Source organism: Protopterus annectens, chromosome 12.part0, assembly GCF_019279795.1.
Source record: "Protopterus annectens isolate FY-2018-M chromosome 12.part0, PAN1.0, whole genome shotgun sequence".
Taxonomy (NCBI): Eukaryota; Metazoa; Chordata; order Ceratodontiformes; family Protopteridae; genus Protopterus; species Protopterus annectens.
The window spans coordinates 1,264,072,237-1,264,086,159 of record NC_056746.1 but is presented as its reverse complement, the minus strand read 5'-3'; the positions used below and the strand labels follow the sequence as shown (position 1 = coordinate 1,264,086,159).

At 35.6% G+C, this 13,923-nt stretch overlaps 1 protein-coding gene across 1 annotated transcript in view; it reads left to right on the top strand.

The window, feature by feature from the left end:
- The first annotated feature begins 212 nt into the window (after positions 1-212).
- GGT7 (gamma-glutamyltransferase 7) overlaps positions 213-13,923 on the top strand; it is a 590,994-nt gene continuing 577,283 nt past the window's right edge. The window contains exon 1 of the mRNA XM_044090287.1: positions 213-1,237. Within this exon, the coding sequence (XP_043946222.1) occupies positions 1,069-1,237 (169 nt within the window). The 5' untranslated portion in view covers positions 213-1,068. The remainder of the gene's footprint in view (positions 1,238-13,923) is intronic.

Below are 13,923 nucleotides of genomic sequence, written 5' to 3'. Positions count from 1 at the left end.
CCAGTACAACCAATTTAGTGGAGTTTTTCTTTGAACATACTACCTACCCAGTTTAGTATTTTAACATACAACCTATTAATTATAAAGATTTGTCCTAATTCAAAAATCACTTAATGGTACCAGGTGATGACGTAACATAATCACTTTATCTGGTAGCTTCGCTTCTTCCCCTTTAAGAGAATGACATTTTTTTCCAAGTGATGTCATGCAGATCCTGAATACGTTGAAGTGGTTACAGTGTAGCTTGGTGCGTTTGCTAGACCCTGTGCATTGTGGTTGCATTCTAATCAATTTATACTCCAAAACAGGTTGTAATGTGTTGGTACTGAATAAGGCGGTTATGCTGTGGTTTTGTGTTAGACCTTTCTGATTATCTGCATGCGTTTTTCCATTGGCTTGTTTGCAAATCTAAAGCTCTGCTTCTGTAGCGTTAATGAATTACCGAGGAGCTACGCATTCCTTTCCACAATACTGCAACCACACACCACCTTGGCATGCAAAATCACAAGAGGACTCTAGAAACTGCATCATGCATTATAAAGCTGCTTGGAAGCCAATTAATTTGCTGTGAAGAGCTGAAGCTGTTGACAGCCACTTATTCTTAATTTCTTATAACGTGAATGACAGGCACTGAGGCGTAGATTGCGTTTAGTATTTCCAGAGCATTACAAATCTGGAATCTGAAAAGGTGCTCTAGATTTTCTGGAATGTAAGTGGCACGTTATGGAATTATAATATTTTATAAATTGCTCTGGTGCGTCAGTTCTAGTGATTTGGAATTGCTACGTGTGATGATGCCTTCATGGAGGATGCTGGTGTGAAAAGGGAATGACATTTTGTTTCCTTGGCTTGAGAAATAACACTCGGAGTTGCTGGCGTGGTGATTCTCATTTCTGGACTGGTAGCTGCCTACAACTGACCTTACCAGCCGGTTATTCCAGCCTCTGTTTTTGCAGGTTAAGGCCAGCGTGCTTGCGTTCTTTTCTTCCAGCCCCGGAAATCTGAAGTGCTGCAGGTGTATGACTGTACTAGTGTGTTAGATCTCAGTACACAAAACAGTAGTAAAATATGGCAGAGAAGGAGGTGAGCCAAGAGACAAATCTGGGAGCCTATTCACCCGTGGATTATATGAGTATCACCAGCTTTCCGCGGTTGCCAGAGGAGGACGCCGTGTCCAGTGACACGGTGCTTCGGGCACGCAAGGAGGAAGATGCCTTCTTAGGTGAACCGGATACAGGTGAGACGGGTTTTGTAAACGCTTAGAAAATAAATAACCTGTCCTCTACAGAGCCTTGTATGCAGCTTTTCTTATGAAGGGTTTTATACTGTTAACTGAGCTCTTAGGGGGTGTGAAATCCAGGTGATCTAGGCTAACTGATGCGCATACATCTCAGCTGTCCCTGATTTTGTGTCAGCATTTTGTTCGTCCCCTCCTAATTCCACCTAAAATTGGCGATTTAGTGAGAAAATGTGATAAATAATAACATTAGAGTTATAGACTTCTTTTACTTATCAGACCTCTCAACTGTACATATTTTTGCCTCGTATTTTTGGTCTGTTTTTCATAAAAATCATGGTTTTCTGACAAATTAATTGCAAATCATTAGAATGAAGTTAGAAAATTATGACAGACAATTGAGTTTCAGACTTCACACCCTTCAGAAAAATCTATGCTAATGCGAAACCAGTTATTCTATCAACGTTCTAAGCTTGTAAGAGCAATATTTAAAAATTGTCCCACTTTTATTTATGGTTTTGTCCAGATTTCTTGTTCTAAGAAGTTGAGAGGTATGATTGTAATTCACATTCCCTTATTTTGCCATCTTTTCATGTTAAATAGTACTGATATTTAAAAAAGTGTCCCTGATTATTTCTACATTTGTCCATGATTCTGGAACTCCGATTCTTTGAGTACAATCCTGATTAAATGACTCCCTGTACCCCATGTTTTCTGTTCTGTAATTTGAAACAAAAATGCTGGTAAAACATAAATGTCATTCCTAGGGTTAAATTAATAGTACCTGACTGTAGCATAGTAGCGAGGAAATTCAATTTTGCACTCTCAGCGTGGTTGGTATTATCTCTTGCCCTTTCGCTTCACTTCAAATTTAAAAATGTACATATCTCCCAGAATGCTGCTCCTTACCTATTTAATAAACACCAATACCATTTGCAGTTTTTGCTCTTTACTCTGTACTGAAAGGTTTTTAAATTAACAGCCCCATCTAGTTATGAATGCTCCTGTGTTGTTGGCATTAAACAGTTGGCAACACATTTTGGCTTTAGTAAGCCACAATATTTCTGAGGGATATTCTAAAAAAAAGTCTTAATGCTGCTGACAGGATTTTATTTTTTGGGTGGTTCACTTACTCATAATCTCTCAGTTCAACGTTTTTCTAGCCTCATCTCTCAATTGACTCTCTCTTAGCACAATTGTGCAACGTTTGCAGGCTTAGTCCAGTTTGTGTTGATGTCTTGTATTTTCCATCTCTTCTACGAGGAAAGACATTTTTTTCTTTTCCAGAAGGTCTGGATATTTGGTGGATCCACTTTGGAGTGAAGACATCCCTTGTGCTGCACCGGAGTGACCTGGTGTCCTGCATCATGAATCACCTCAAACGTCAAAAGTGCTGCCAGTGAGACAGGATCCCCTCTGAATCCTGCCGAAGAAAAAGGAGAGTAGACCATATGCTTCTCTGTCATAACTCTCCGTCTTTTCCCTTGTAGAATCATTGATAAAGACCAAAATAGTAAGGGACTAAGGTCAAAAATCAGTGGTACTGTTTATATATTGATACTGCACACATACAAAGTTGTTAGAATAAAGAGTATTACTATAAAATGCAGCTCTTGTAAAGAACAAAAAGTCTGTAATTGTAATGCCTGCCCATATTTAATGAGTATGCCAGTTAAATCAGAAGACGAAGGCTTGAAGCGTTATTGAAATGCTCTTTATAGTCCAGAGTTCGATTTCCACAGCCTCGATTTGCCTACTGTGTGGCTTTAAGCAAGTCACTGTACACGACAGTGCTCCTGGCTGTCACCTGAAAAACGTCCATATGAGAGTATCCTATTCTGATAAAGAAATACAGATAAGTAAATAAAATTGAGCCAATCAGTAAGGCTCAGCCCCACATGGTTGTGGATGTTCAGCACCTCACACCATTTAAAAGACAAAATATCTAGTAATTAAACACACTACAGTAATACTCACAACCTAGGAATCACCCTGTAAATATGTATATAGACTTAATTAACTGTTTTTATTTTACTTTATTCATCCTGTTTTGGTCAACATACTTGTTCATTGCAATGCAAAATCATATTGTACTTTTATATTTGTTATGTGCCTTTGTACTTTATCTTACAGTACTTGTTTAAACTAAACTGATATGTTGTCTCAGTACAAACTGTAGTGAGCTTGCAATATATTGTTTTGATTAGCACTCTAACCCAGTAAACAAATATGAACAAATAAATACATAAATAGTCAGTCAGTGTTTTGTTACAAGAATCACAATTTTTTGAGGGACCATTTTAATTTTGTGACAACTGAAAGGTATGGTCCTTTCATGTACTACCCCCCAACCTTGTGTGCCAGTGTTCATCTCCTTTTGTGATGAGAGCCGATGGAGAATTTATTTTTCATCTACCAGTACTTGACAGTGTTGTAATGTTTATTTTTATCTTACTAGCCAGAATATTTAATTGGCCATTTGGGTAACTGATCTGATTAGTCGGCGCTGAAGTGAGGATATTCACAGAGAATACATTGTAGAGATGTTCACAGTGAACACATTTTAGATGTGTTGTGGGATTTTTTTTTCTCTTTTGACTGCTTACGAAAAGAAATGGGAAAACTGCTGTTCCTTTTAGATTTTGTAAATCAGTAATGTTAGGCAGTCCCAGACATCCACAAGTTGTAGTAAATGTTTAACTTACAACATGATTTGGGTGCCTTTAATACGCATTTGTTTATCTTTTATAATGACTTAATATTAATACACATTACCAATATGAATATATTTCCTATATGTCTGGTAACACCTTCACACTGGTCACAATGTTAACAAGACTTATGGTGTCATTCCACTACGTTTATGTAGGAAAATCTCTTATTGGCAAGCTCATAACCCCATTCCAGTGCATAGTTTTCACTATTCCTCCTTCCTTCCTTTGCTCCGTGCTCTACAATGATTCAATTTTCTTTGCTGTTTCTTATTGTCAGTTAATGTGTAACATATAACGGTGTCATTCTCCTCCTAGCTGTCTTCGGTACACAAGTAATGTTGCTGCTTCCCCAGTACTGTTCCAAGCTGAAGAGTGTTGCCTTCAGCAGTGATCATCTTGTACACAATAATTAGCCATTTATGCAACGTACGTGCCATGCCAGTGTCTTGTTTATGCAACGTACGTGCCATGCCAGTGTCTTGAATTCATCACAATAATTAACCATTTATGCAACGTACGTGCCATGCCAGTGTCTTGAATTCATCACAATAATTAACCATTTATGCAACGTACGTGCCATGCCAGTGTCTTGAATTCATTGTGGGAGCTTCACAAAGAGCAGCACTCTTTACCCAAGGCTTTTACTGCTTTCAGTGACATTAATCTAGAGTCCATATTACAGAAGATTTGTTAAACACTGGCCCAGTGCATGTAATTGTACTGTATTTTTATGTTAAAGTCAAAATGGTCACCTCAGTTAACAAGATTGCAGTCAAGTGTGTGTGTCTGTGTGTGTGTGTATGTATGTATGTATGTATGTGTATATATATATATATATGTATATATATGTGTGTGTGTGTGTATATATATATATATATATATATATATATATATATATATATATATATATATATATATGTGTGTGTGTGTAGATGGGTCTACTTCACCTCATTGAAAGTTCATTTCACTGAAACTCATTTGACTGAGCACACTTGACTGAAAGCTCACTTCACTGAAAGCTCATTTTGTTGAAAGGTATATGCCCTTTTCTCCATTGTGGTGTGATCCTGGAGTTAGTATGTGTGTGTGTATATATATATATATATATATATATATATATATATATATATATATATATATATATATATATATATAGTAAGGAGGGGTATGGGAGGCATAGCCCCCCACCTATTTTATACATTTTAAACTGTATACGTGGATACTTACAACTCCAATGAATAACTCTTTTTAGAAGACAATATATACCCTATGTGCTCCCCCCACACCCCCCTTACTATATATACTAACTCCAGGATTGCACTACAATGGGGAAAAGGGCATATACGTTTCAACAAAATAAGTTTCAGTCAAATGAGTTTTCACTGAAGTGAGCTTTCAGGCAAGTCTCCTCAGTCAAATGAGTTTCAGTGAAATGAGCTTTCAGTGAAGTGAAGTAGACCCATACACATATACATATGTATGTATGTATACATACATATATATATATATATATATATATATATACACACACACACGTATGTTTGTGTACGTATGTATGTATGTGTGTGTGTGTGTGTGTGTGTGTGTGTGTGTGTATATATATATATATATATATATATATATATATATATATATATATATTACACACACACACATATAACATTTAGAAGCACATAAAACAGAATATAAAAATACATTTTTTCAAATATGCATACCTGCAAAATACAGTAAGTTGTTCTTCTTTTGGCTTTTCCCAGTTGGGGGTCACCACAGCGGAACTCCAGTCCGCTAATGACTGGCAGATTTTTACGGTGTCGAGGTGCCAGCCCGACACCAAACCTTCAAAGAAGGCACATCCATTCACGCATGCCTTTCAAACGCCACTCGACCGTAGGGAGGACATGAAGACTCCACACAGAAGGCGCCCCAGCCGAGAATCGAATGGGAGAACCCCCTGCTGTGAGGCGACAACGCTACCGCTGCACCACTGCGGCTTGGGGACATCTACTAGATTAAAATGTGCACCACTCTTATTTTAAGATATAATTCTATGAACTTGCATAAAATATTCTTTTCAGTTATGTACTTACTGTACCTACAAAATACAGTAAGTAATAACTGAAAAGAATATTTTATGCACTTGCATAAAATTATATCTTAAAGTAGGAGTGGTGCACATTTTAATCTAGTAGATGTCCCCCCACCTGTTTTCAACATAGGCTTTTGTTCTGGATGTATATACTTGCATCTATTTCTTTTCAATTTTATTTGTTTTAGTGAGTTTCCTGGATAGCCTCATCTTGCATTGCTGAAATCTTTTTGGTTGAGTTGAGCTATATTTACACAGGACAATGGAACTCATCCTTAATGTTTGTCAATTACAGTGCTGACAGCCTGTTTTTGACAATATATTTTTAATGTTTGTCCGTCATTTAGATGCAAGTGCGTGTTTTGTGGGATGACCAAGAAGCTTTGGTCTTTTGTGTGATTTGGCTTAAAGCTGTACAGTATTTAAATTTAGGTTAAGGGAATCAAGTCCAGATCTACAGCAAGTAGATAGCACATTGTCTCAGCCAGTGAGCTGTAACTCCAACCATAAATTGCATATAACCTTACAGAAATCTTCTAAAACTGCAAAGCTAATTAAAGGTATACATGACCTTTTACACACTGTTAGAACATGTTATGAGTTCTAACCGAAATAAGAAGACGATAAGCAGACATGTAATTTGGAAACACAATAAATAATATCCTCTTAAGGTAATTCAGGTGTGTTAACAATTAAATCTCTGAAGAGGTAGAAGAATACAGATCCCACCTAGAAGAACTGTAGACTTCATGTGACAGATGAAAACAAAGAAAGGTATTCCATATACAGCCTTTACATGGCTTTCACCACACAAAGTAAGGGAAGAAAGAAAGATAAAAGCCAGCTTTAGGCACCAACAAATCCTATGGACAATGGGGGGGCCTCTGGGACCTGGATGAGCCCAATCACAGAAAGTTATCCAATTTTGTATCATGTTTGTCAAATCAATAAAAGCTAGTACAGCAGTCTTCTGTACTTAATAAACCAGATAAGAAATAATAACTCTTAATTTGAATTTAAAGGTGATATATATATATAGCTCTGGTTATAGTAACAGTGTTTTGTTAAGTTATAGGCTTCACAATTTCATTAAATGTTTTACCACTGATATAGTGCCCTGGACTTAATTAAATCCTTCTGGTAGACATCTCATTAAAGCAAACATCACAGCTACCTTTAGGCACCTGTAACATTCATGGCTGTTGGGCCCACAATCATCCTTGACTGGGACAGGGGCCCAATAAAAGCTGCTGCTGGTTGCATATATAAAAAAAATTACTGATTTTTATCTGCGTACACATACATGCAATAATGCTGGACTCGTACATAACTCTTCTGAGTTGCAGTAAAAATATATAGTTAAGTAATTATATTTCAAAAGTAAGGCATAAAATACATCACAGAACATTCAGACACTTGGTGCTTCTAGGAGTCTTTTGGCTCCACACTCAGACTGTATAAATGGATGAACTTAGTGCAAACCTCTGCCCTCAACAGAACCCATTCTAAAACTAGCCCTGCTCAGAAGTGTATACATACGGTTGCTGAAGGTTGTAGGGGAGGCTGGGGATTATGTGGTCATTACTTGTTTAATTTTCATCACAATCAAACGTTCGAGATGTGCATAGAAGGTCTTTATACCTTGTGTTTCTAGGATAGTGTGACCATCGTTTCTTGTACGTTTCTCACAGACCTCTTAAGGTGTACAGAGAAGGCTGCTATAGCTAGTAGAGAGGCAGTGTACTGCCTTGGAGCAACAAAGTGGAATACATTATGTCATCATTACTTTATCAGCTTCCTTGCAGTCAATTGTCAGGCATTTACACAGTACACAGGTGTCTGCTTTTGTGTGGTAGGGGGTGAGGATGGATGAGGCATGCTATGTATATGTATGACAGCAGGCACCTGAAATACATGCCTGTCTAACATCAGAGGGATGCACAGGCAACATGCCTCTCAATTGTCCAGAGTTTCACAGAATATCCAGATTTAGTCTCATATTGTTGGTCTGTTTCTCTTAAAATTTGTGAAGGAGGATTGAAATTACTAAATATTGACACACATACAAGTTTCAGACTTCATATGCTCAGAAAATGCATACTAACACAAATCATGTTATTCTAGCAGCTTTCAAAGTTATCAAGAAAAATGTTTAAAATCTGTCCCTATTTTTGGGCCATTGTACCCCTATTATTATAGGCTTTGTTTAGAATTCTTACATTAAGGGGTTGAGAGGTATGACAGGCAGTGATTGTCTTTTTTTCACGGGTGGAGGTGGGTAGGGATGTAGGCAGGATTTGTGTATCCACACAATTGTCTTGTTAATTTAATTGTGAGCTACTGTTTTTATCATCTTTGAGCAATAAGCCCGGGGAACAACTTACGTCTTCCTTGAAAGAAAAAAATAACACCAAAATTCTTTTCTTACTCATTATTTTTGTTCAGGCCACGTTTGGATTAAAATGTTAGAAAAATTATTTAAAATGCATCCCAGAGCATTTATATCCCTAAGGCTTCTGTGGACCTTGGTTTAATTGCGTTATTTCCTAAGTGGGTACTACTGTGCTGTCTTGGTCAGAAAGGGTGTGTTGAAAGGATGAAGCAAAAAAGGATCTGCTAACCACAATAGCCCGTTTACCTGCACAGAATACCAAGAAGTCAATTTTTAAAACTTTATTATTGAAACAAAAATACATTAAGTGCTTTCATCCTTACAGGTTAGGACTTCTTCAGAATTAAAAGTCTACAATTTATTCACTGTTTAAGTGAAAAAAACACCCAATCCAACCTGTCATAATTAAAGTTACATATTAAACATAATGAATATTCACACAAACACTTAGAATAATGAGTGATAAATAAGGAGTCTCAACAAAAAAACTTAAAGGGCCTAGACCTTAAATAATGAAACTAAGAACCATTCTTATACAAAATTACACAAAAAAGAAATTATAAAGTAATATTAATTATTGAGCATAGAATAGATCTAAAAAAAAGTCCAATAAAAATATTGATAACTGAATAAGCTCTTATTAAAAACTGTTAAAAATAGAAAAATAATAAAAAGTGTATGTATACTTTAAATTTAATAAAATATCTATAAGAAATTTAGGAAATTATAATATAGCTGCCTTCAGCTTTAACACAGTATTAATTGAAATATTATCATTCAGCCCAGGTTTGTCAGCATTTAACTTTAACTGCCACTGTAATTCCTTGTATTCTGCAATAGTTTCCCATGGACCACCCCATGTATTAATGGGAACCTGTTCTAAGATGACAAATTTAAAGTTGTTGTGATTCGGAAATGACTTAACATGTTTATATAGAGTGTTATTGTCATTGCACTTTCTAATGTCATAAAAGTGCTCATAAATCCTTGTATTTAATCACCTTTCAGTTTTCCCAACATAAAAGTCAGCACACAAACCAATGTGCACCACCCCTTAGGATGTACAGTTAGCATTTTTAGCTAACATAACATTATTTTCACAGATCTTAATAGTGTTCCTTACCAGGATATGACCACATTGATTACAATGCCCACGTTTGTTCATATTATAACTAGACATAGTATCCATAGTTAAATTTAATAAATTCTTATTATTACTTTTGAAACTGTTATTCAAATTATAAACTGTCTTGTAAACAATTTGTGGGTAACTACTAAGGGAGCTCAAAATGTCCTGATCAAAACTGAAAATACCCCAGCTCTTTTTGATAATCCTCCTAATATTAAAGCAATCAGGAAAATACTTTAAAACAAAGGGTGAATTAAAAGCCCTGTTATTTGTTTCAGTAATGTTCAAAATATTCCAATTGTCAATGTTCATAAAGTCTTCACCAATCAGTACTTTAAACCTACCATGCATACCATTCTTGACCTCAGATCTCAACTCACTGACAATTTTGTGTGGATAACCTCTCTTGTGAAATATATTGGCAAGAATATCACATTGGGTCTTGAATTCTGAATCATCCAAAACCATTCTTGCCAGCCTCAAGAATTTTCCTTTTACCAAATCCCTTTTCTGACGAAGAGTATGACCACTATTAAAGCAGGAGCTACAAACGGTTGGCTTCTTATATGTATTAGATGAAAGTCCTTTGCCTTCAGCTTGTCTGCTGATCAAAACATCTAAGTAATTTATACTCACAGAAGAAAGTTTGGGAGTAAACCTAAAAAAAAATTATGATTATATAAATTTTACCACTGATTTTCTGAAGTCACCAGTTGAACTCTTCCACAATGCAAGATATCATCCAGGAAATGAACATATCCCAACAGTTCTGGAATTTGGAATTAAAAAGGAGCCTGTTCTCTCAGATGAACATAACCATATTAGCATACACTGGGGCACAAATAGTTCAGTAATTAATAATATTACTTTATAATTTCTTTTTAATTGTGACATTTTATACAACAATGTTTCATTAATTAGGGCCTTTGCCCCTTTAAGTTATTTTTGTTGAGACTCCCTATTTATCATTCATTATTCAAAGTGTTTGTGTGAATAATCATTGTTTAATCTGTAACTTTAATTATGATAGGTTGGTTTGGATGTGACTACGTTTTTTTTTTCATTTAAGCTGTGAATTAATTATGGACTGTTCATTCAGAAGAAGTCCTAACCTATAAGGATGAAAGCACTTAATTTTTAAAACCTTATTATTGAAACAAAAAATAAATTAACTTCTTGGTTTTCTGTACGTGTAAATGGGCTGTTGAAGTTAAAATATCCTTTTTTGGTTCATTGCCTGTATTGCTGAGCTGGTATTTGTGTTCTTTGTGTTGAAAGGATTCGAGAAAAATTACAGTTGAACAGCAACACTGAATTCCTTTCCTTAGTCATAATTTCTGTTCAGACCATTATTGGATGAAAGGGTTGTGTAAAAAAAAATAAAATGGATTTCTGATTATATAGAAACCTATGGTTTCTTGAAGAAGCTGTTGAGTAGGACAACGTTTGAGGAAACAAACAAAAAAAGTAATGTGCATGGTGTGGGGAGCCTGAGATGGGGAGAGCACTTGAGAGAGAGAGTGTGTGTGTGTGTGTGTGTGTGTGTGTGTGTGTTGGGGGGATAGTAGGCAATGCATATGGCACCAATTCACTTGTCCTGTACAAAGAGTTGCTACAATGTATCATTGTTGCAAGTAAACACCAGTAATTATGAATGTCCCTCTGTGAGATGGGCCAACATAGTGTGGTAGTACAATTCAGTCTATGCATAATACTCATGAAACTCTGCAGCATAGATTAAAATGTTGCTTAGGAGGGATGACCGTGACAGGGTGATACTTTCACTGCAGTGCCTAGGGGCCCCCAACCTGACATGTGCTAGAAGTCCCCAAAATGCTAACACACTGACCCTGAGAAAGATAAATGTGTCTACATTAAGGGGGGATTGAGTACCGACTTCCAAAGGTAGCCCCTCCCCTCACTCCAGACACTACATGTTATTTAGACAACACAGCTTTTCATTATGAGGAGGGGGCACTAAGGATTACATACAAAACCAAAATAAAGGACCAGTCTAAAGGGAGGGGGGCTGTTTAACAGAATATATAACAGAAGAAAAGTGTAGTAAATATGCCTGGACCTTGGTAAGATTTAAATTCTTGCAAATTCCATTGTGCATGTTTATTTATTTATTTCAGTTTGTTAACTGGGGTAGAACACTGATGCCTCTGGACTATTTTCAGGCTCAACCTGGGCTTACAACAAAATAGAAAAATAATTTATTCTCAACAAAACAGTATATGGTATGGTGTACTTTGCATATGCCTGACTACACCCTTGCCTTTTTCTCCTCCCTTGTTATCAGTATTGCAGATGATACTCTTGTTCATAGGTGAACTTGTAATAATTGTTATCCTGAATCAAATTTAAGAATGTCATTATGTCACCAGTTTTAGAGGAGCAGGTAATTCTGAGTATTTCTACTTCAAGTTCACTTTGTAAATTTCCCCTTCCTGAATTTATTTATTTATTTATTTATTGTGGTTTGGTAATTAGGAATGACGATTGGTTGATAGACCCTTTTTGGCCATGACTGTGTCACATTCTGTCTTGTAATGAACTAATACCATATTTGTGTGCCTCATTTTTAAATTTACCTATACTTTAATAAGCCAAATAATTTCCAATTATGTATGTGTGATTTTGGACTTTTTGCATCCAAGTTTCTTTTTTTTCTGCTTACATAATTGTATTTGCATTTTAATTAGTAAACAAGAGAATAACTAGGGAGGGAAATGTGACTGTTTAGATGTAATATAACCTAAATGGTACTAAGTTTTTTTCACTGTGTGTCTGTATTAATAAAAGCAAATGCTGCACTCCTTGTTTTTGTTAATTTTTTTTATATGTGCCAGAGTCCATTGCTTCGTTGGATGAAATTAAGATTTATCCACAAAAAATGGAATATGGAATTCCAAGGGAATGTTAACTGGCATATGCTAAACGGATTTTCAAAGGCTCATGAATTCATTTTTTGCACCAGTACTCGTCAGCATGCTTTTAGAGAAAAAAAATGAATAATAACATTAATAAGAAAAATAACAAAACCACTGAATGTACTAACGTAGAGAATTTTTAGCAGGTCTGGAGACGTGGTTTAATTATTGTGCAGGTTGAATTAAAAATGCAAAACTTTAGTTTAGTGAAGAGGAAATTCTCAAGTTTGTGTGGCAGTTGCCTCAGGAAATTAACAAGCGTTTTTGTATTCTTCCAGTTAATGCCCATAGCTCCTTCTGGCGTCCAGACATTTTTTGGGTCTGTTTCCTTAACTTAATAAGTCACCAATTTAATTATAGCCAGTATTAAAAAGTGCAAGGTGTATTTAACAAAATAATACCAAGATTGTTAATTTCAGATGTCCTGCAGTGTAGAAATTAACAGCTGATTTTCCCTTTATGATTCATATGTTCATAACTGAGAGACTTGCATGTTATTGAAGGGCATGGTACGAAATGCCCTGGTGGGGTAATGAAAATTACATTGTCTATGTGCAAGTACAGTCTGCTATACTGGAGAAATCGGTAGTTGTTTGCTAATAATTATGGAGAAATCGGTAGTTGTTTGCTAGTAATTATGAAAGTATGAAATATTTCCATATGTACTTAATATTTCTATAACTGGGTGACCTATAAACTATTGAATGACATCAGAAGAAACATTAGACCTTTAGATATATTCAGGGTTATTAATATTGTTAATTATACAAATAAATATAATTTTTAATATTTCTGTGAATATCTCATTTAAGCATGCACGCAACAAAGAACTTTTTGCTGTCACATGAAAGCATATGCGCGACTAACAAAAGTAAACCTAGATGTTTTTTGTCAACAGTTATGACAATTTAGTTGTGAAACATTTAAGAAAAATATAATTTTGGGTTTGTATGTCTGATAATATATTATTGATGTAAAGATGGTCACTGTGATGACTATTATCAAGACAAAGAAGACTCCTCACTGATAACACTGATGTTATGTACCATTTTAATAGCTTGTGTTGTTCATAGAATATTTACATTTCTTTCTGTTGTGTTTTATAAGTTGATTTTTCTGAAAGTGCTTTAGAATGTAAGGATGCGTGTAGGCTGCTAAAGGTGTGACATTCCACATCACTTAGGTGTTCATGAGTTAAAATTTGTGGCCTGCCTTTCCTTTCTGTGTCTTGTTACTGCTTCTTATTTTCAACTTGAAATGGAAATCAAAACATTAAAGGCATTCAAGAAAAGATAATCTGAATGTCTAAACTGATTGATTTTTTTTTTCCAAGTATTTAGACAGGCCATTAAACACGGTATACCTACAGGATGGTATAGTCCTGGATATAGCACTGTCAGGTCATCCAAAAATGTGGAACAAGCCA